The 22,199-nt window shown below is 34.1% G+C and overlaps 1 protein-coding gene and 1 long non-coding RNA gene across 6 annotated transcripts in view; one reads left to right on the forward strand and one right to left on the reverse strand.

Annotated features, from left to right (window-relative positions):
- The window catches only part of hipk2 (homeodomain interacting protein kinase 2), a 197,666-nt gene that overhangs the window by 56,950 nt on the left and 118,517 nt on the right, over positions 1 to 22,199 (reverse strand). For all 5 annotated transcript variants that reach the window (NM_001443905.1, NM_001443904.1, NM_001443903.1 and 2 more), the window contains 1 exon segment: positions 5,227 to 5,350. In NM_001443905.1, the coding sequence (NP_001430834.1) occupies positions 5,227 to 5,350 (124 nt within the window).
- On the forward strand, positions 5,027 to 21,453 carry LOC141378728 (uncharacterized). The gene is made up of 3 exons (XR_015514782.1): positions 5,027 to 5,145; positions 16,653 to 16,775; positions 21,035 to 21,453. It is a non-coding gene; the product is annotated as an uncharacterized LOC141378728 (long non-coding RNA).

Below are 22,199 nucleotides of genomic sequence, written 5' to 3' on the forward strand. Positions count from 1 at the left end.
CAGGATTTATAAGAAAAAACTCACTCTTATGCAGATTTAACTTTTAACCAGAGACGTCGCTGAACTGTCTCAAAAGTTCCAGAACATACGGGAGACGAGTTTCTGGGTCTGAAATATACAATACCACATCATCAGCATAAAGAGAAATTTTCTGTTCTTTTCCGGCTCTGAAAATACCAGCAATCTCAGGATTATTGCGAAAGCAAATTGCAAGAGGCTCTATAGCTAAAGCAAATAAAATAGGGGAAAGTGGGCAACCTTGTCTGGTGCCACGGTGAAGAGGAAAATAATCAGAACTATTGCTGTTTGTTTTCACAGACGCCATGGGAGAAGAGTATAGGAGTCTCACCCAAGAAACAAATTTGTCACCAAACCCAAATTTTTTTAATGTGTAGAATAGATAGTCCCACTCGACGCGGTCGAAAGCTTTCTCCGCGTCGAGTAAGACTAAGGCCTCAGGCACAGAGGAGTCAGATGAGGTGTAAATTATGTTCATCAACCTCCTCAGGTTAAAAAAGGCCTGCCTGTTTTTAATAAAGCCGGTTTGGTCAGGGTGTATGATATCTTGGATAACAGTTTCTAATCTAAGAGCAAGAATCTTAGCCAAGATTTTTACATCTACATTAAGAAGAGAGATAGGACGGTAGGACCCACACTCCAATGGATTTTTATCAGGTTTTAAAAGAAGAGAGATTGATGCCTGGCGCAAAGAAGAAGGGAGATTACCACTATTTAAAGAGTCTTCAAAAACAGAGAGAAGCAAAGGTGAAATCTGAGCGGAAAACTTTTTAAAAAACTCTGTGGGAAATCCGTCCGGCCCCGGAGATTTTCCGCTTTGCATTTGTGCAATAGATTTTGAAATTTCATCTAAGCTGATAGGTTCATCCATTTTTGCTTTTAATTCACTACTTATTTGAGGAATATTAAGATTGTCAAAAAATCTACTAATAATGTTAGGGTCTTTAAGGGAGTCTGACTGGTACAATGAAGAGTAAAAAGATTTAAATGTATTATTAATTTCTTGAGGGTCTGAAACAATAATGCCTTCTTGGGTTTGAATTTGGGTGATAAAGTTTTTTGCTGTTTTAAGCCTGAGTTGCAGTGCAAGTGTTTTACCTGGTTTATCACCAAACTCATAAAAAAGGTGTCGTGATTTGAGCAAAAGCTGCTCAGCTTGGGCAGTAGAAAGTTGGTTATATTCAGATTGTAAAAAGATTCTTTCATTAAATAGTGATGTGCTTGGGTGTTGTGCATAAATTTGGTCCAATTTACCAATTTGATCAGAAAGTTTAAAAAGTTTCTTATTACACTCCTTTTTTATATAAGCTGAGTGAGATATTATTTCTCCACGTAAATATGCTTTAAGTGTTTCCCAAAGTAAAGATGAAGAAATCCCATCCGTTGAATTGATTTCAAGAAATGTAGAGATCTTTTCTGAAAGAAACTCAACAAAATGGCTCTTAGATAAAAGTAAAGCATTCATTCTCCAAGTACAAAATGAATAGCTTCCAGGAAGGACCAGTTCAAGAATTACTGGAGCATGATCTGAAACAGTTATAGTGTCATATGAGGAGGAGTTCACTCGAGAAATAAGTTTACTGTCAATGAAAAAATAATCAATACGTGTATAAGTATGGTGCACAGGAGAAAAAAAGGAAAAAACTTTAGAAGTAGGATTTAGGAAACGCCAAATATCAGTTATTCCACACAATTCTAAAAAAGAATTAATTGTTTTAGAAGACTGAGATTGAAGGGTTGATTTGGGGGATGATCTATCAAGAACTGTGTTTAGAATGCAATTAAAGTCACCTCCCATAATCAGTTGATAAAGATTCAGGTCCGGGAGTTTAGAGAAGAGTGTAGTAAAGAAATCTGGGTTATCCCAATTAGGTGCGTAAACGCTTACTAAAGTAACTTGACTATTATAGAGGATGCCTGGCACAATCACGTATCTGCCGTTGGGATCTGAAATAATATTGGAGGGTTTGAACTGTGTATTCTTATTAATTAAAATGGCAGTGCCTCTTGCTTTATTATTAAAGCCTGAATGGAAAACCTGTCCCACCCATGACCTCTGCAGGCTTTTTTGGCACGAGATTTTAAGGTGGGTTTCCTGTAAAAAACATATATTGGGCTTTAATTTGTTTAGCTTAGAAAAAACCCTCACACTCTTCACTTTATTATTTAAGCCTTTAACGTTCCAACTAATTATATTAACCCTGCCCCGTCTATCTTGGTAGGTATCATTTGACATTAATGTTAAACAATAACTTGATATTTCTCAAGTAGTCAAGAGTGTTTGAATGGAGAGCATAAACAAAATGAGCAGACATAACGAAATCTAAAGGAACCAAAAACAAACAAAAAAACATAAAAAGAACCCGTGTCCCCCCCACGTGACCAGAACGGTCACGGAAAGTAACGTTAGCATCCATAACAAACCTAACTGAAAAGAACATTACAGTCAGGTGAATAAGAAACCAGTAAACAGTTTCAACTTTGGCTGTCATTTCGGCAGCGCTCCGTGAACGGATATATGTATATAGAAATGATTCAATAAACAGTAGACAACGCATACATGTATCTGACTTAAATATAGAAATGATTCAATAAACAGTAGACAACGCATACATGTATCTGACTTAAAATCACATACGACTATAAAAAGTAAAGTATTTTTAACGCACAGAAACTGGGTAAATATGCTATGGTATTGCATATTTTATTTATTTTGAGGCTTCACTCGTTTTGCAAAGATGTCAGTTCAGTTCTTAATTTTACTTCAGTTCTTGATTCGGACCATTTAACTGTTACGTCGATCAAACCTGATTCGCTGCATTCTTGATGTTAGCAGTGAAGAATTCCATCGCAGCCTGTGGGGTTTGGAAGAAATGCCGTTGTCCCTTGTAATCGACGCGTAGTTTAGCAGGATGCAGCATGCCATAGGTTACGCCAGCGCTGCGAAATAAAGCTTTCACATCTTTGAACTCGGCTCGCTGCCTCGCCACTTCAGCAGACATGTCCGGGAAAATGCGAATCGTCGCACCGTTGAATTCCAAAGAGCCTCGTTCACGACTTAGTTTCAGAATGAGTTCTTTGGTTTGATAGTGGTGGAGACGGACGAGCATATGCCTAGGATATGCGTTCGGGTGTGTTTTTTGGCCGGTGCGATGAGCGCGGTCAATTTGTAGTGGTCTCTCAAAGGCACTGTCTCCGAAAAGTTCAATAAAAAGTGAAATCATGAACGTAACCGGACTTTGACCCTCTAATCCCTCAGGTATTCCAATGATCCTCAGATTTTGCCTCCGCGAGCGGTTCTCTAAATCATCCACTTTGAGTTTAAGGGAGCCGTTTTCTTTTTTCAGTGTGTTGCATAGTGCCTCAATCGCTGTCAAGCGGCCGTCCGAGTCATTAAGTGCGGTTTCAATGTCCACAATCTTCTGAGCTTGTAGTGAGAGGGTTGATTGCAGAGTGGACACGGCAGAACGGAGCTCGGATAAGAATTCAGTTCGTAATGTTGACACTTCCGTGCGAATGGTAGTCGTAATTATCTCCTTCAGAGAAGCAGGTGTTAGCTCATCCTCCCTCGGCGAGGCGTTAGCGGCCTGCTCGCCTCCTCTTTCAGCCAACATTTCAGCGATATTTCGTCCTGATTTTCCCGGTTTTGGCATATTTGCGTATAGATATGATGCAGCGTTGCTTACTTTATAGATTTAAGACAAAGATAACTGAGATTAATAGAAAAAATACACGAATGTTCACGGAGTGACTTCCACCTGCGTCTAGTCTCCACGAGGCATACCGGAAGTCCGATGGATGTAATTCTGAATATCAGGAATATTGTTCTAATATAATATAATATAATATAATATAATATAATATAATATAATATAATATAATATAATATAATATAATATAATATAATATAATACAATACAATATAATATAATATAATATAATATAATATAATATAATATAATATAATAAAATAAAATATTTTTATGTAAACTATATATTTTATATAGTTAAATATATTTCTATAAATCTAACTATATAAACACAGTTTTTAAGGTAAGTTAATATACATTACATTACATTAGCAAAGCAATTTTATACTATTTAAACTAGTTTGACTTTTTTTTTTTAATTATTTATTTATTTATTTTTTCAATTTTAATTTCTAATTTGCTTGGTATTGGTAATTTTTTATAAAGTCTTTTATTCTCACAAGTGTCACATTTATTCGATTAACAATGTAAATAATAATATTTACATCTAATATAGCTGTTTTCTGTTTTAATATATTCTACAATTACATTTATTTGTGTGATTAAAAGCTGAATTTTCAGCAGCATTATTACTCCAGTGTCACATGATCCTTCAAGAATCATTCTGATATGGTGTTTTATACTGTATATGTTGCACATATTCTTGCTGACAACAAATAAAAACCAAATGGTTTGGGGACAGTGGTAGTATAAAAATAAAAATAAAAACTAAGTAATATTTTGGTGGTACAATCTAATCCTTAAATAGAATAAAGTGTTGTCAATTTATTTAAATTTTATTTGTTATAGAAATTATTGTCATCTTATTGGTTGTCTTCTCTAAAGCATGCTTAAAAAGTATGATATTTTTGCTCATTAAAAAAGAAAACACTGTAAGACACATTGTCCTGGGGAAAAAGCTCTGTTAGTACTGTAAATAAATGAATAAATAAATAAATAAATAAATAAATAAATAAATAAATATAAATATATATATATATATATATATATATATATATATATATATATATATATATAAATATATATAAATATATATATATATATATATATATATATATATATATATATATATATATATATATATATATATATATATAATCAAATTAATGCATTCCTGCTCAATAAGGGCACACAATTCTTACAAACAACCTCCTGATGTGAAACCTCTGAACCACAGTGTACTGTATATACAGTAACAAGTCATATCTATCTTGTTTTGTTTCTATTTTTATGTTGCACAGGGGATCAAGGGAATGTTTGGGCAGAAGCTGGTGTCTCAGGTGTACCGATCCATTCCCTGGTAACAGCCGCATGGGAACAGCAAGGATAAAGTACAACAAAATTCCCTAAAATAGAGGTATGGTAGATGCCGGTGCATGTTTAAAGCTCAACTTGCGCCTTTATTATAATGCATTAAAGAAGTAGCTGAGTGTGTTACCTGGTCATACTCTGATGCTCCGGGATAAAGAGGCCATCCCAAAAACAGTTCAGCGATCACACAACCCAAAGACCACATGTCTATGGCCTCGCAGAACGGCAGACCCAGGATGATCTCTGGAGCCCTGCAGACACACATATACAGGAAGAGGATAAGCTTCAACAGCAAAAAACAAGTCAAGAATTATGCAGATAAAGTGAATCAGTTTGGTGCATTAATGAATAAAGTAAAGTAAAATAAAATCTAAAAAATTATTTGAGAAAATTAGTAAAATAAAAATGATAATAATAGTTCAATTAAGTAAAAAGATAAAAATACAATGTAATAAAGTATAAAAAATAAAATAAAATATAATGAAATTAATAAAAAAGAAGAGAAATTAAATTAAATTTAAAGAAAACAATACAATAAAAATAATAGTACATTTAAACAAAATAAAAAATAGTTAAATAGTACAAAAAATATAAAATAAAACCTAATATAAAAAATAAATAATTACCCAAATAAAATAATTATAATAAAATTAAATATTAAACATTTTATAAATAAAATATAATGAAATTAAATTAAATTAAACAAAAAATAAAATAAAAAGGAAAAGAAAGAAAAAAACAATAAAATAAAAAATAAAAAAGTAAAATAAAAAATATAAGTCAAATAAAAAAATTATAATAATAGTACAATCAAATAGTAAAATAAAAAAATATAAAAAATAAAATATAATGAAATAAAAAAAAGAAACAAAATTTAAATTAAAGGAAAACACAAAAAATACATTTTAGTAAAATAAAAATAAAGAAATAATAGTAAAACAAAACATAAATAACTAAAACAAAAAATATCAAATAAAACCAATTAATAATATAAATAAGCAAATAAGTATAATAAAATTAAATATAATTAAATAAATTAAATAGAATATAAATTCAAATGAAATTCATTAATTAAAAAGGAAAGAAGAAACTAAATTAAAACAAACAAAAAAATAAAAGTACATTTACAAAAAATAATAGTCAAATAAAATAACAAAATTACAACAATTTTTTTTATCTTGAATAAAATAAAACTTAAAACATTAAATAAATAAAATTTAATAAAATTTAATTAAATACAAAGCAAAATAGAAAGGAAAAGAAAGGGAAAAACAATAAAATAAAGAATAAAACTAAATATAACAAATACAATAAAATAAAGTAAAATAAAACAAATCCAATTATACTTTATTAATTAAATGGCAAGTAAAACAAATGAATAAATACATATTTTATAGAATAATAAATACAGACAGTAAGTAATAATTTAGGTTAAAATTACAATTAGTAAAAATGTTAGAAACTTTATTATTATTTATTTTTAAATTTCTTTTATATACAATCTTTAAAAGCACCCTTTTCCCCTATAACATTTGTGTATACATTTCTGAAGCAGTCTCATTGTTTATCTCCACCATGGAGACATTTTGGCCCAAAACCAGTTAATGTGCAACCTGTTCTATTGAGCCTGAAGCTGGCATGCGTTACATTGAAGCCGTAAGCCCTCATTGTACCCATTTAAGTTGACTGAGCAGAGTAATAAAGACAAACATCGAACACCGTTCACTGGCACAAACACAGCGGGTTAGAAAAGAGAGAGAGAGTTCTCCAATCTGAGGACACACACATGGTCAACACTTCTGGACACGGAGATGAAGAGAAATAATGCCAGATGGAGGAAAAACAGAGGAGGAAATGTGTGGAAAGACAAAGAGACTGATGCTCAGAAAGGAAAGAGAACAACACACATTTCAACAGGCCTTAAAAGTCCCGTGAAATTAAAGTAGCTTTTTTTAGATGCTAGTATCAGTATGTTAGTTATAAGGATATTTATAAGCTACACTGAAAATAGTGAAACTACTGTGTCTTTCATTCAAAGTACATTTTATATTGGATTAAGTGTAAAATGACAGCTTCTGATTTGAACCAGTGTTGTTCAATTTGGCTTAAAGCACTAAATTTACTCCCTCGGTTAAATTAAAAGCATTAGTATTAATCACAGTATTTTTTACTTTGTGATGACTTCTTGTTTATCAGGTAGTTTTGCCATCTGTCGTCCCTCCACTGGAATGTGAAGACAATGTGGCCAAAGTAAATCTCGTTTACTGTAGATAAGGTTAGCATTCAAACATCATTTTCATGTAACGTAAGCTGAATTTTTGCCCTAAGCATCTACAATTTTTTCAAAAAAACATGCTTCTATTCCTACTACTTAATGTTTAGAGCAACAGTAACGTTAGCTTACGCTCTTAGAAATAAAGGTACGCAATCTGTCACTGGGGTGGTATCTTTTCGAAAGGTACAAATTTGTACTTAAAAAGTCCATATTAATACCTCAAGGGTACATATTAGTACCTAAAAAGTACAAAAGTGTTCCTCTTAAAATTTAAAGCACTTCACGGGACCTTTAAAGATGGGAGAAATGTGACACACACACAGAAAGAGAGAGAGAGCGAGAGAGAGAGAGAGAGAGAGAGAGAGAAAAGGAAAGAGAGAAAGAGAGAGAGATAATAGGCTGACTCATCAGTTTTAGGGGTGTCAGTAAAGCACATCATATTATTAGTAAAAACAAACACTGGACATTGATAGAAAACAACCTGTTCCAGACTGTGTTGTTATTGCTAACTAACATCTTGCTTTAAAATACAACCTTGAATATAATAATTTTAGATATATTTAGAAAAACACACAATAAAACCGACAAAAGACATGATAAACTATGAAAATATTATAGTGGTCTATAGAGATGCTCCGGATTTTTGGAGCCGATAATGAGCCGATATCTTGTCATGACCGAAGCGGAGTACTGATTCTGATGCTTCAAGCTTCTTATAACTTTAACACTGCATAAAGCACATTTTCCATTTTACGTGTGATACTTAAGTGGAGATTTCGCCCTACCTAGAATAAATGAAGGATGTTGCATTTAATCCATTAAGCACGTATTTTAAAACCATTTAGTGTGGACATGTGATGGTCAGAAACAGCTTCACAGAAAATAATAGAAAAAACAGATAAAAAAACTTGGTAAGAAAAATGACCATCAATGCAATTTGGAAACATTGCAAATGATGGAAGAATAATTCAACGTGCATCAATGATGAAAACGTTTGGAGTGCATATTTGATGCATAAAAAGTTAAAATGCATCTTCTGCTTGTATACTCATAAACAAACACTTGCAATCTGTTCATGTGATCGGCCAAATTGGCGAGTATACTGATCGAGTAATAAAATGTGATTATCGGCCGATACTGATAATCCAGCTGATTAATCCAAGCATCCCTAGTGGTTAATAGTGGCACACACACACCACTATCTTTATGGGGGCTTCCCAAAGACAGAATGACTATTATGAGCAAAAAATATCCAACAAGATAAAAATGAACTGGTTTTGCTATACTTATGGGAACATTTGGTCTCCACAGTGTAAGGATATACAGGGTACATACACACACCCCTGCCACACACAAACACACACAATATTAATAAAAACAGCTTCACAATATTACCATTTAATTACCTTCTAATATTTTATTTTATTTGGAACAATAAATGGTTCAACGCCCAAACATCTTGACCACAACAGATACAAACCATCGCCACAAGTGCAAGAGAGACTCAATCTGGCAGTTTAATCTCTGATTGGCTCTCAGGCAAGGTGTGTGGCATGTGACATCATCTGTCATGATGTCATCACGCCACACAGCCTCAACCTCGATGTCATTCAAACAAGCCACAGCACAGCAGCCGAATGCATCTCTGTGACACGGAGGACACGCACACACACACACATGCAAATACACATCCCACTGCAGTCTCTCCCAATGCCAGATGCAAAGCAGAGCGACAGCTGCTGATGCAGGACTTTCACACACAAACACACACTGCACTAACCATCCTCCTCATTCCCTCACACATAAAACTGCTGCTTGAGATGCAAAAAAATAATAAAAGAAATTTACAGCCTGCTCCATGCAAACACGAGACCTCGTACAGGCAGATGTGACACATTTGGGTTCCTTTGTGGTGCATTTTGCATACCTTAAACGTGTCAGGATGTGACCCTGCAGGTGTGTTTGCGTGCATGTCATTGTGCAGATTACATATAGTGTAAGCATTGGTGATATTCAAGTGCAAACATCCGTTCTCACTGCTGATGTTTGCATGGCAGGACTAATGCACTAATGCTGCGAGAGGCTTATTTTTGTTTTATTTATGATTTATTTTTATTATTTTATCTATTTAATTTTTGTAAAGATTTAACTTATTGTATTTTTCCTTCACCCTCCATCATAAAAGGGTGAATGAAAAATACAATAAGTTAAATAATATTATTAATACTAATAAAAAAAAATAAAAAAATGTATACACACGAACCAATAAAAAAATAAACACAAATAAATAAATAAAATAAACAAACACAAACCAATAACATATATATAAAATATAAACACAAACAAATAAATAAATAAATAAACATGCCAATAAATTAATAAATAAATAAACACAAACCAATAAATAAATAAATAAACATGCCAATAAATGAATAAATAAACAAACACAAACCAATAAATAAATAAATACACCAATAAATAAATAAACACAAATAAATAAATAAATAAATAAACCAATAAGTAAATAAACACAAACAAATAAATAAACAAATAAACACACACCAATAAATAAATAAATACACACAAGCCAAAAAAATAATAAATAAGTAAAAATAATCAAATAATAATACAAATAAATAAATAAATATATGTATACACACCAACCAATTAATAAATAAATAAGTAAAATAATAATAATAATAATATAAATAAATAAATACGTATACACAAACCAATGAATACATAAATAAGTAAAATAATGAAATATTAATACAAATAAATAAATATATACACACAAACCAATAAATAAATACACACCAATGAATAAATAAACAAATAAATGAATGAATGAAATAAATAAATAAATAAATAAATAAATAAATAAATAAATAAATAAATAAATAAAATAGCAATACACACATTTAGGCTGATAATAGACAGAAATAAATTTTACATTTGAATGGAGACACTATTTACTTGCTGAAATGAAAGCGGTTAATCAGACAAATTAAAACTTCATAGTAGAGTTTGTATGTAAGCCACAAAGGACTACCGACTTTTATAAAATTAAAAAATTGAATATTATTATTATAAAAGTAATCAATTATTATAAAATTTAATGTAACATACAGTAAGCCATACTTAATGCACCAAGAGTGAGATAGAAGAGAAGAGTTTTTCCTGCTTTTTTAAGAAATTGCGAGTCATTTCCTGTACACAGTGCCACTTAGCACAGAATCAGCATGTGTTGTTTTCAGGAGGTCTTGGAGTCAATGGTTTTGTGAATGTGGAGTCATGGAAAGGTTATCACACTTGTTCAGCTTCTAACTAAAGCATCATAGTACTTGTAAAGTCCTAAAGCGCTCATAGAGGCCTGCACAGGCTCACTCTGTGGCTATTTGAGGCTCTGACATCATTCTGCGTGAACATGTCAAAAAGCATCGATCACAGCTGACCTTCAATACAGACCAGCACTCAGAAACACAGATGATAGCCTGCGTTTTCATCATCATCCAGGACACAACTCTACCTCTCCCAGAGCCATTATGTTTTTATTTAATAAAAGTTTTTTTCGTTAAGTTTTTTGCTAAAATTCGGAAATGTACAGTATATAAAAATGTACACTCACCGGCCACTTTATTAGGTACACCTTTTGACTTCAGAACTCCCCTAATCCTTTGCGTTAACGAGCAGTTGAACAGGTGTGCCTTATTAGCTTATTAGGTGCCCTCTAGTGTAAGAAATACCAGTTTCAAGGTAAAACACACGAATTGACTGATGTTTTTTGATTTGCAGTGAGTCACATTTCTGACTTTCATTTTTAAATCATTTGCTTGCCATTTCATTTTCAAGATCTGAGGTAAATGATCTGCAGCTGCTTTCAGTAGCATAGCAATAAATGTTGCATATAATAAATGTCAAATATAATATAATGCCTTATAAATGGCAATTAAATGCTCGGTTGTATTCCAAAAATAAAAAAGGAAATTAACTACATCGATTCTTAGCAAAACAATATTGATATACACCAATGAAACTGTATCAAATGATATTTACATTTTTTGCAGTCTTACTGTATCTAAAAATAAAACTACTATACAGTTTAAACATCACTGAATAACACAAACACTGAAATTAATATCCTATTGTTCAATTAATATACTGATGTTTTATTCAAATTTTGTATTTGAGACTCCTGTTGTTAAGCACTGTTTAAACTACACAATCATTTTATTTTTAGATAATATTACAAAGATTTAATTTCCATTTGATACTGAGCCTTGTCATTTATAAGGGATTTATAAAGCATAAATAGTTCTCACTTCAGATTAGGTCACATAGAGCATTTATTAACATACAACTATTACTATAAGCCTGAATAATAGGTTATATAAATGTTGATTTGAATAGTTTATTCATAATTTTCTGACTCATTCTAAATGATCTTAAAAACTACATAGTACTCTTAAATACAAATGCTTTGCAAATAATGCAATACTTAATTTAATAGTGAAACATTAATCATTATGAAAACACAATTATAAAGAACATTACACATGCGCTTGTAAGTCAAGAATACGGCATTTGTATTTGTTGTTATAAACTGCTTACTAACGTCCATTAACGTAGAGTTAATGCTTAACAAAAGATGAATTAACTATTAGCTCATGCATAAATGCTTAATTAATGCAGTTATTATAAAGTGTTACCCACAATCTGTACCTGAGGAGATGATTGCCAAAAAATTTGGCTCATAAAATTTGTTGAAACTTTGCGCATCAGTTTTTTTTTTGCGCAGATGGTAAGGACAAAAACATATTATAACATGAATAGGATACCCTTTGGCGGTACGGTGGTTAGCAAGAAGGTTGCTGATTTGAGTCCTGGCTGGGCCAGTTGGCATTTCGGTGTGCAGTTTGCATGTTCTCCTCGTGTTGCTCCGGTTTCCCCCACAGTCCAAAGATATGTGCTATAGGTGAATTGGATGAACTAATAGGTTAGTGTATGAGTGTGTGTGAATGTGAGAGTGTTTGGGTGTTTCTCAGTACTGGGATGCAGCTGGAAGGCCATCCGCTGCTAAAAACAAATGTTGGCATAGCTGGCGGTTCATTTCGCTGTGGCGACCTCTGATAAATCAGAGACTAAGCCGAAGGAAAATGGATGAATGATGAAGACACCATTTATTACACATCATAGTTTGGACACGCTGTTAAGTGTGTGTGAAATGTATACATTTTTTGGTCATTTTAACAAAACCAGGACAATATTAATAACAATGATATATTTGGCCACTATAATCCTGATATGAAATTTTCATTCCGTTACATCTCCAGTGGCCTCAATCCTGGGTGATTTTCCAGTGGTCAGCATCATCATTCTTTTCCTCTCCTCAATCTGACAAAAGCCCTGATGCTCTGAGCGCTCTCCGACTGGCTGCTCTCGCTCCAGATCACTTTTAATATTCATGTCACTGAAGCAGCCGAGGCCCAAAGTTCCTGCCGCGCTATTTTAATAAACATTGTGTTTGGTGGGCTCACCGAGGGGGACGTGTAGACATCTACCACACACACACACACACCTGCGACTGACGCAAACAGAGATGTAGAGAGAGGGCAAAAAGGACGAGGGAAAATGTAAGCCAGCGTGACAGAAAGACAGCCACAAACAAAGACCCCGAGAAAAGAGGAAAGTAAATGACAAGAGACAAAACCAAACAGTCCAGGAGTGTGAGAACAAGAGTGTGAGGGTGGAGAGAGGGAGTTGTTCACATTTCCATCTGTGTAGGGGTCATCGCTAATATAACTAGGGCTGCACGCTATTAGAAAACAACCGAAATTGCATATCTTATCTTTCTGTGTTTACACTTATACTCTTTATTACTCTATTAAACATCGCATAAAAATAAAAAAAAATCACAGGACTATGAATTTTCAACAGTATATTCATAAACAGAATGAATCTTCCCTAAAGTGACAAACATTATAATTACTTGTGCCTGTATGTTTTATACTGGCTTGAAATACGTGTTCAATCCATAGACTGTAAAATATATGGACGTAGTATCCGTGACGTCATCCATAGGTTTCTGAAGAGCGCAAAAGAAGCCACAAGTAGGCGCGGCCAACCGTCGCCATTTTGGTCACGCGTCATCACACCCACGGCGGGATACCAAACAAGGGCAAAGAGGCGGAGAGTGAGCGGAGCTACAGACACCTGCTGGCATTTAGCTTGGACCTGGTTCAGACACACTTTACTTTGGGAGAAATGCTTAATACTTTATCACTTGTGACTCGTTTGTATTCTGACCACTTGTGCTTGGTTGTACACTATATCAATAAAGTGTTTAGACTTTTAAAAGCACTGCTGTAATACATTGAGCCACTAAACATTGTTCTTATGACGTTTTTCAACAGGAGGAAAACGCAAATTACTTCCAAACACTTCAGATATAGTCTGTGTTAGTTAATGTAAGACTATTGATGAAATCCAGCATAACACTGTATGACAACGCATCAGATGACTGTTCTAGACCCTACAGCTAATCAATCTGACAGATTCTGGAGTGCATTACAGCTCTAAATATAAATATAAACGATAAATGATCTTAAATAAAACAAATACATGTACAGAGATGGTATATAAGTATATAACTTTACTCACATGGGAAACGGAGGCCACGTGAATGGTTTGTGAGCACAAATAAGTTCACTCAGCATGCCATGCCATCTAATAATTGTAGGAAACAAGTCCAAAAGGCAGTTGAGTGTGTAAAGCCACATAAAACAACACAGAAATACGATAAATATGCCGAGATCAGTGGCTAATTTGCAGGATTCAGCTGAGGTGACGTGACGGCGACCAACGAGACCTAGCTGTCACTCAAGTGGCCACTCCCTTAATTATGCAAACTCAATATAACTTAATATAAAGGAAACGGATGAGTTATAAAAAAATTCACCCCCCTCACAGTTGTCATGAAGGGTAATATTAGCTGTATTAACCAAAATCTTTTTTTGTACCAGGCTGTAAACACCTTTTTTTCTGCTGTAAAGTTGGCCATTCTAACAGTGGGCTCAATTGAAATTTGCTCTGTTTTGGAGCCAGGAGCGGCCACGACTAGCGGAATTTCGGATGAATTGCAGTTTTGGTTACTTCTGTATTGGCTTCCTGAGGGAGAGGGGGAGGTTGCCGCTTGGTTCAATCAAAGGCTGATGATAAATTTTTGGTAACTTTTTGGTCAAACTTTACAGCGACTCACAAATAACACGTTTTTAACTTGTGGCTGTGGTCCGTAGTAATCCTGGCTCAACATATGTAGCAGATCTGATCCAGATACTGTGGATGCGCACGTTGCGATATTGATGCTGAAACGATATAGTGTGCAGCCCTAACCAGAAGCCACTAAAACTACCTTGGAAATAGTCCTCCCTTTCATTGTGCTGGTATTGTGGGAGTGAGCTTTGATTTGACGGCTCTCTGAAGCTACGGAGGAAATCGCTGACGATGCTCTCACTCTCTATACTCCCCTTTCTCTGTCATTAGCATTCCCAAGACAGAGAGTAGAGAATAAGAGGGGAAAAAAGCAAACTGATGACCTCCTCTATGCGAATTTCACTTTTATAGACACCTTCCTGACATGACACAGAGAATTAAACAATTCATTTGAAACTTTGATGCTCTGTTTGCATAGAACACTTCTGATGGGCTTATGTAACATGTAGGATTATGACTGATTTTGATATATTATTTGGTATATGAAATATTAACTATGACGATCACAATGACAGCCCTTGCTTTATTTGAATGAAGCTCTACTTCTTAAAAAATGAAGGCTATTTAATTTAGTTTGAAACTTTTTAATAATAATAAATTATATTAGTATGTGTATATAGTGCTGATTAATCATAACTAATTATGTACACAAATAAAGTATGTATTTAATATACAATAAGTACTGTATGTACTGTGTGCATTATATACAGTTGAAGTCAGAATTATTAGCCCCTTTTTGAATTTTTTTCTTTTTTAAATATTTCCCAAACGATGTTTAACAGAGCGAGGAAATTTTCACAGTATGTCTGATAATATTTTGTCTTCTGGAAACTGGTCTTATTTGTTTTATTTCGGCTACCATAAAAGTAGTTTTTAATTTTTTTAAATTCATTTTTGGGACAAAATTATTAGCTCCTTGAAACTATTTATTTTTGATAGTATACAGAACAAACCATCCTAATACAAGAACTTGCCTAATTACCCTAACCTATAATACATATAGTAATATTATACTAGTAATACTATATATATATACATACACACACACACACACACACACACACACATATATATATATATATATATATATATATATATATATATATATATATATATATATATATATATATATATATATATACATAGATACATACATACATACAGTACACACACACACACACACACACACACACACACACACACACACACACACACACACACACACACACACACACACACACACACACACACACACATATATATATATATACATATACATATACATACATACATACATACATACATACATACATACATACACACACACACATATATATATATACACTACTAAAATTTATTATGTAAATGCAAACTTTTATTTTGTAAACAACACTATAATGTATATAGTTTAATTTTCTTTAACAAATGAGAATTCATTTAAACAGCAATTATATTTATTAATAAAATATTAAATAACTTCCAGTATATCTTTGATCTAACAGGTTATTACATTGGATATATTGGATGCATTAAATATTAATTGTAAATGCCTTAAGCTGTTATATTATTAATTAAATATTAACTGTCCTCACTTAATGATTCTTAAAAAAACAACAACAGTGCAGAACAATTATGCCAATTTAATTTCAATTAATTATATTTGTATTTTATTAATACATTTTTATTTAATAATTATTATATAACTTATATAAAGTTAATGTTACATTAAACATTAACCGTCACAGTTCTTGCTTCTTTTACTGACTCTTTAGAAATACAGTGAGTAGAACAATCATTCCAATAATGCATTTTGAAATTGAAAACCAAAATCGCTAACGGGGCAATGAAAGAGTACCGTCCCACCTGAGTGACCCCAGTTCCCCTATCTTTCTCTCTCTCTCTGTCTCATTTCTCCATATGTAAGAGCCTGTAGGTTTTCTCTCTTCTTCTTTATTCTCTTCCGCCAGCGTCTCATTTTCTTTCTCTGTCCCTGTCACTCTTTCCAGCAGCCTGTGTCAGTATGTGGGTCACGTCCAGATCTTTCTGCTGGAGGAAAAGGGCCACAGAACGAGTGTCCTGACGGAGGCTTTCACATTTGCAGTTGGGCCCCCGAGTGAAGAGCGCTACAAGTGAGTCTCTTCCCACAACTTTCTCAGACAAAGCCTGCATGAAACCAGCGCAATAAATGAGTCTGTGTTTGTTTGCGTCTCTGGAATAACACACACACACACATACAGCAGAAACAGCGGCTCACAGGGCTTTCAGAATCATACCGCTGTAGCATCAATATGATTTTAATATTGATATTCTTTTGCAGTTAAGTTGTACAGTGGTTCAATGGTTCTGTCTTCAGAGATTAAATGTTTTTATTTATACAATTGTTTTTTAATATATATTTTCCTTGCCTTGCCTTAAATGCTTTTATTTATATATATTTTAATGAAATGGATTTATGTAAGAAGACAGTAATATAGTTTAAGGTTGGGTCAACGATGGCCGATAGACATCACGATGCTGAGCCGGCATTACGAACCTTCGCCCTGCCCCTGTCGCAGCAGCAACCTACTCACAAAAAATATACGCTCAGGCCGTTTACACTAATACGTCTTAGTTTTAAATGGCATCTTAGAACAAAAACAATCCATGTCCACACTGGCGTTTCATCTAGCATTTCTGAAAAGATTTCCGTCCAAACTATACCGCTGAGAACAAACATCATTTAGCCACCCACACACATTGGCAGCATATGCGCACGTCTGAGCTCCAGGCAGTCAGCGGGTGCTTTGAGCACAAAACCTCAGAGAGCAGCATATATGTCAGACAGTTTATCAAGGATGTACCGCTGGATTGCTTCTTACTATTTTTTTTAAACATGATATTTAATTAATCTGGTCTCTATCTAACGACTTTTCTGTCTGTTGAATCTATCAGGTAACGTGTCACAGCGTCAGTACACTGCTTCAAACTTTCGCTTTCACACTTGTACTAAGTAATTTTAGTGAAAACCTCAGATACTGTTGGTTGGTTGCTGTTTGTTGTGCACCTTTTTTACCAACCAAGTTTGTCGACGCCTTTATAATGACACAGAGCACTCTGCCTATTCATGCCAGAATCCTGCGGAAAAGTGGATTGACAGGTAGTAATTGTGTGTAACTTATCTTTATTTATTATGATTTGGTTAATGGTAAAACAAAGACCATGCGGGTCAGGAAACGATAGACTACAAATAATGAATTTGTTATGAATGAATAAACTATTCATAAATAATCAATTCACCGCTGCCTACAAAGACGATGCCATCGTCCATCGCGATGTTTCACATTAGACATCGTACAAAACCAAATTGGTGGACATTGCCCAACCCTAATAGTTTTAGTAGTTCTGATCCGAAATCCAAGTAAATAGTTCTATATAAAAAGTAAAAACTTGAAACATAAATAAAACAACGAACGAATAAATTGATTGATTGATTGATTGATACATCAATTGATTTGGCAGTCATTTTTATTAAATAAAATAATAATAACAATAATAAAAATATTAATTCTTAACATTATATAGCACTTTTCTGTTTACTCAATTTTTGTCATCCACCACCAGTGTGCAGCATCCACCTGGATGATGCGACAGCAGCCATGTTGTGTCAGACCGAACACTAGCTGATTGAGAGGAATGTGAGGCTACAGAGTGATGAAGCCAGTTATCATATATGAGGATGGTTAGGAGGCCATTGGGTAAATTTAGCCAGGATGCAGGGATTAAAGCCCTATACATCCTGTGATTTTTAATGACCACAGAGAGTCAGGACCTCAGTTTAATGTCTTATCTGAAAGACAGCGCTCACTGAGCAGTATAGAGTCCCCTTCACTATACTGGGGTGTTAGGACCCACACAGACCTCAAGTTGAGCACCCTCTGCTGGCCTCACTAACACCATTTCCAGCAGCAACTTAGCTTTCCCATGTGGTTTCCAATCCAGGTACTGACCAGGCGCAGCCCTGCTTAGCTTCAGTGGGTGACTTTGTGAGAGGTGCAGAGAGATAGCTGTCGGCTATACTCCATTCAAATTTATTCACTGAAAGAATCTTGAATTTTTTTTTTTACTGTTTAAAAAAAAAAAAAAAAAAAAAAAATATATATATATATATATATATATATATATATATATATATATATATATATATATATATATATATATATATATATATAAATTCTTTCTTTAATTATTTTAAGTAATTTCTTAATGATCACGTTATAACAAAAAAAATATATTTTACATCTAGGAATAAATTACAGATATTTAAAGTAGTAATAATAATGTTTTCGACATAATCCAGTCAAATAAATCCAGCCACTGTGAACACAAACGCCTTCATAAAACCTTACAACCATAAACGTACAGTTTTTCTGCGATTACCCACACTTAATTATGGACGACCCATATTAATCACATTATATATCTGAACATAATGCAAAAGTGACATTATATTGGCTAATTATATCCAGCATCAACCCCCATTTAACAGTTTCTCTTCAGAAATATTGAAAACATTCATTATCTGTTCACAAGCAACATGGCAGAGCTACTTCTGACACTCAGCCAAATGGAGCGATGATCAGCCAAAAAGGACCAAATTAATCGTCCTGGCTGATATCTATCTGCCTATCACGATCACCCAAACCAGAGTGGTCTGAAAGGTGTTTGTGTCTGTGGGCGGCTGCCGATTTGAGCCATTGCCTCTGGAAACAAAGAGAGGGAGAATCGCTGAGAAGATAAATCAGTAATGTGACAGCCTTATCTGTCCTCCTCCTCTACAGTCCCGCTCTCACACCTCCACACAATCATCTGATTGCAATTCAAAATTAACATAATGTCCAGCTTGTATAATATGGTGAAAATAGTATTTTTTGCGGATTATTCCGCCCCCGACCCCCCATTTGGCTACATGCTAAAGCTAACATTCTAATTCACTTACCACACATATAGTATCATTGTTTTTTTCTAACAACAATAGTTAATAGTTTAGCTATATGTCAAAGCTAACATGCAAATACGTTTACTGTTTAAACTTTGGATATTTCTTTTAATCATTTTTAAAGTAATTTGACTATATGCTAAAGCTAACATGTAAATACACTGCCACACAAAAGTTTAGTATCTAGCCTATTTTTTTACCAATAATTAATATTTTATCTAAATGCTATTGCTAACATGCAAATACACTACTGTTCAAAGTATTCAGAAAATTTTCAGTATTCACTACTGAATCAAAATTTGAAAGTAATTTGGCTATATGCTAAAGCTAACATACAAATCCACTACCACACAAATTTAGTATTAATACTATTCCTTAAAAAACAATAATACATAATTTAGCAATAGCTATATGCATTAGTTAACCAGCAAATTCACAAAAACGTTTAGTATCGATATTTTTTTCCAAAAACAATAAACAATAACATAACTATATGCTAAAGCTAACATGCAAAAAAAATACTGTTCAAATGTGTGTGGTCAGAATTCATTTTTAAGGTACTACAGTTTTAAAATTAATTTGCTAATGCTAAGCTACATTTATTACCATTTAAGTTAGCAACATTAGCTAAAACAATGATAAAAATCCATCACTAATACATTCATTAATTTTCTTTTAATGAATGACCGAATGAGGAATGAACGGCTAACGTATCCAGCATATGTGTTATGCAGTGGATGCCCTTCCAGCTGCAACCCATCACTGGGAAACACCCATACACCCTCATACACTATGGACAGTTTAGCCAACCCAATTCACCTGTACTTTGAATTGTGGGGGAAACCAGAGCAACTTGAGGAAACCCAAGCAAAAACAGGGAGAACATGCCAACTGACCCAGCTGAGACTCGAACTAGCAACCTTCTTGCTGTGACACGGCTACCCACAACGGCACCGCATCGCACATTAATACATTACATTTTTGAAAATACACATTATTATTGAGATAATGCTAATAATTCCAGGCCAGATGCAAACGCTATCATGTGATCATTCTAAAATCTCCAGTTCATTATCAGTTGATGCAGAGCTCAGTGAACAGACAGTTTCTACATTTAAACATTCTCTGAACTCAAACCATGTCATGTGTCAGGCAGATATCCTCTCCTCTGTATAAACTTGACTCTGTGTGTATGCTTCATAGTGTGTGTGTGTGTGTGTGTGTGTGTGTGTGTGTGTGTGTGTGTGTGTGTGTGTGTGTGTGTGTGTATGTACATGTGAGATGGCCTGATGTGTCCTGGCTTCATCCCCGTAGAGACAGATGTGCAAATGCATTGTGTGTGTACACATTAATTCTCCCTCTCCCTCTCTCTCTCTCTCTCTCTCTCTTTCTCTCTCTCTCTCTCTCTGGCAGCTGCGTGTAATCAGGATAATGCATCTGCAGCTTCAGAGTAACTGACCCTGGAACTGTGCTCACTGTCCATTACAACACAGACTTCACTGTGCCTACATTCAGCTGGAATAAATTGCTTTATCTCACCATCAGTACAAGGCAGTGAACGGGGTTCTCACAATCATTTGTTAAGGGTTTTATTTTATTTGTGGTATTTGCTAATACATTTTCTTCTAGCTACACACTGACAACCACTAGAAGGTTCCAGCAACTATAAATACATCACTCTCAGGTATAACTGCAGTACATGTAACTAATATTGGCACACCTGGCTAATATGATCAAATAAGAAAAATCTTTGTTGTTTAAACTTGTGATTTTTGCTCAAAATATCAACAAAAAGCTCTGCTCTCCTAAAAAACAAAAAAAAAAAAAAACAATTGCAAACACAGCACAGTTCTATCAAAAAAAATAAAAAGAAAGTTAAAAATGCTGGGTTCCACACAATTCCTTCATGTTGTCTGTAACGACTGGGGGGAGTGACACTCACAACAGAAGGTAAGATCCAATATGCAGGTTTATTCAATGTCAGGCAAGCAGTGGTCATCAGGTGCAAACGGGTATCTATAGACAGTCCAGAATCATAAACGATAAACAGGCAAAAGGTCGAAAGGCAGGCGGCTAAACTAGAGAACAAGGGTGACAAGGCTAAGGTCTAACACGGAGAAAACAAGACAGGGAAACGCGTTGTAATGTCACAAAAATGCAAACAAGACTCGGCAACCTGGAAGCGTGAATGAGTGGCTTATGAATGGAGTGATATCAGTCTGTGACAAGGTTCAGCTGGTGATTGCAATCAGGATAGATGAATGAACAGGCGTGCGTGTTTGGGAGCAGTGCATGTATGCAAATGTAGTCCTGGGAAATGCGGAAATGTAGTTTTGAGAGTTCGTGTGAGAACCAGCGATCTCTGAAAAGCAATCGCTGGTTGTGTGACATTGTCCCAAAACAAACATTCATTCATTCATTTTATTTTCAGCTAGTTCCTTTATTAATATGGGGTTGCCACAGCGTAATGAACCGCCAATATATCCAGCATATGTTTTACGCACTGAATGCCCTTTCAGCCGCAACCCAACATTGGGAACCACCCATACACTTTCATTCACACACATACACTACGGCT

This window comes from Danio rerio, chromosome 18 (assembly GCF_052040795.2).
Source record: "Danio rerio strain M-AB ecotype USA chromosome 18, GRCz13ab, whole genome shotgun sequence".
In the NCBI taxonomy this organism is placed as follows: domain Eukaryota; kingdom Metazoa; phylum Chordata; class Actinopteri; order Cypriniformes; family Danionidae; genus Danio; species Danio rerio.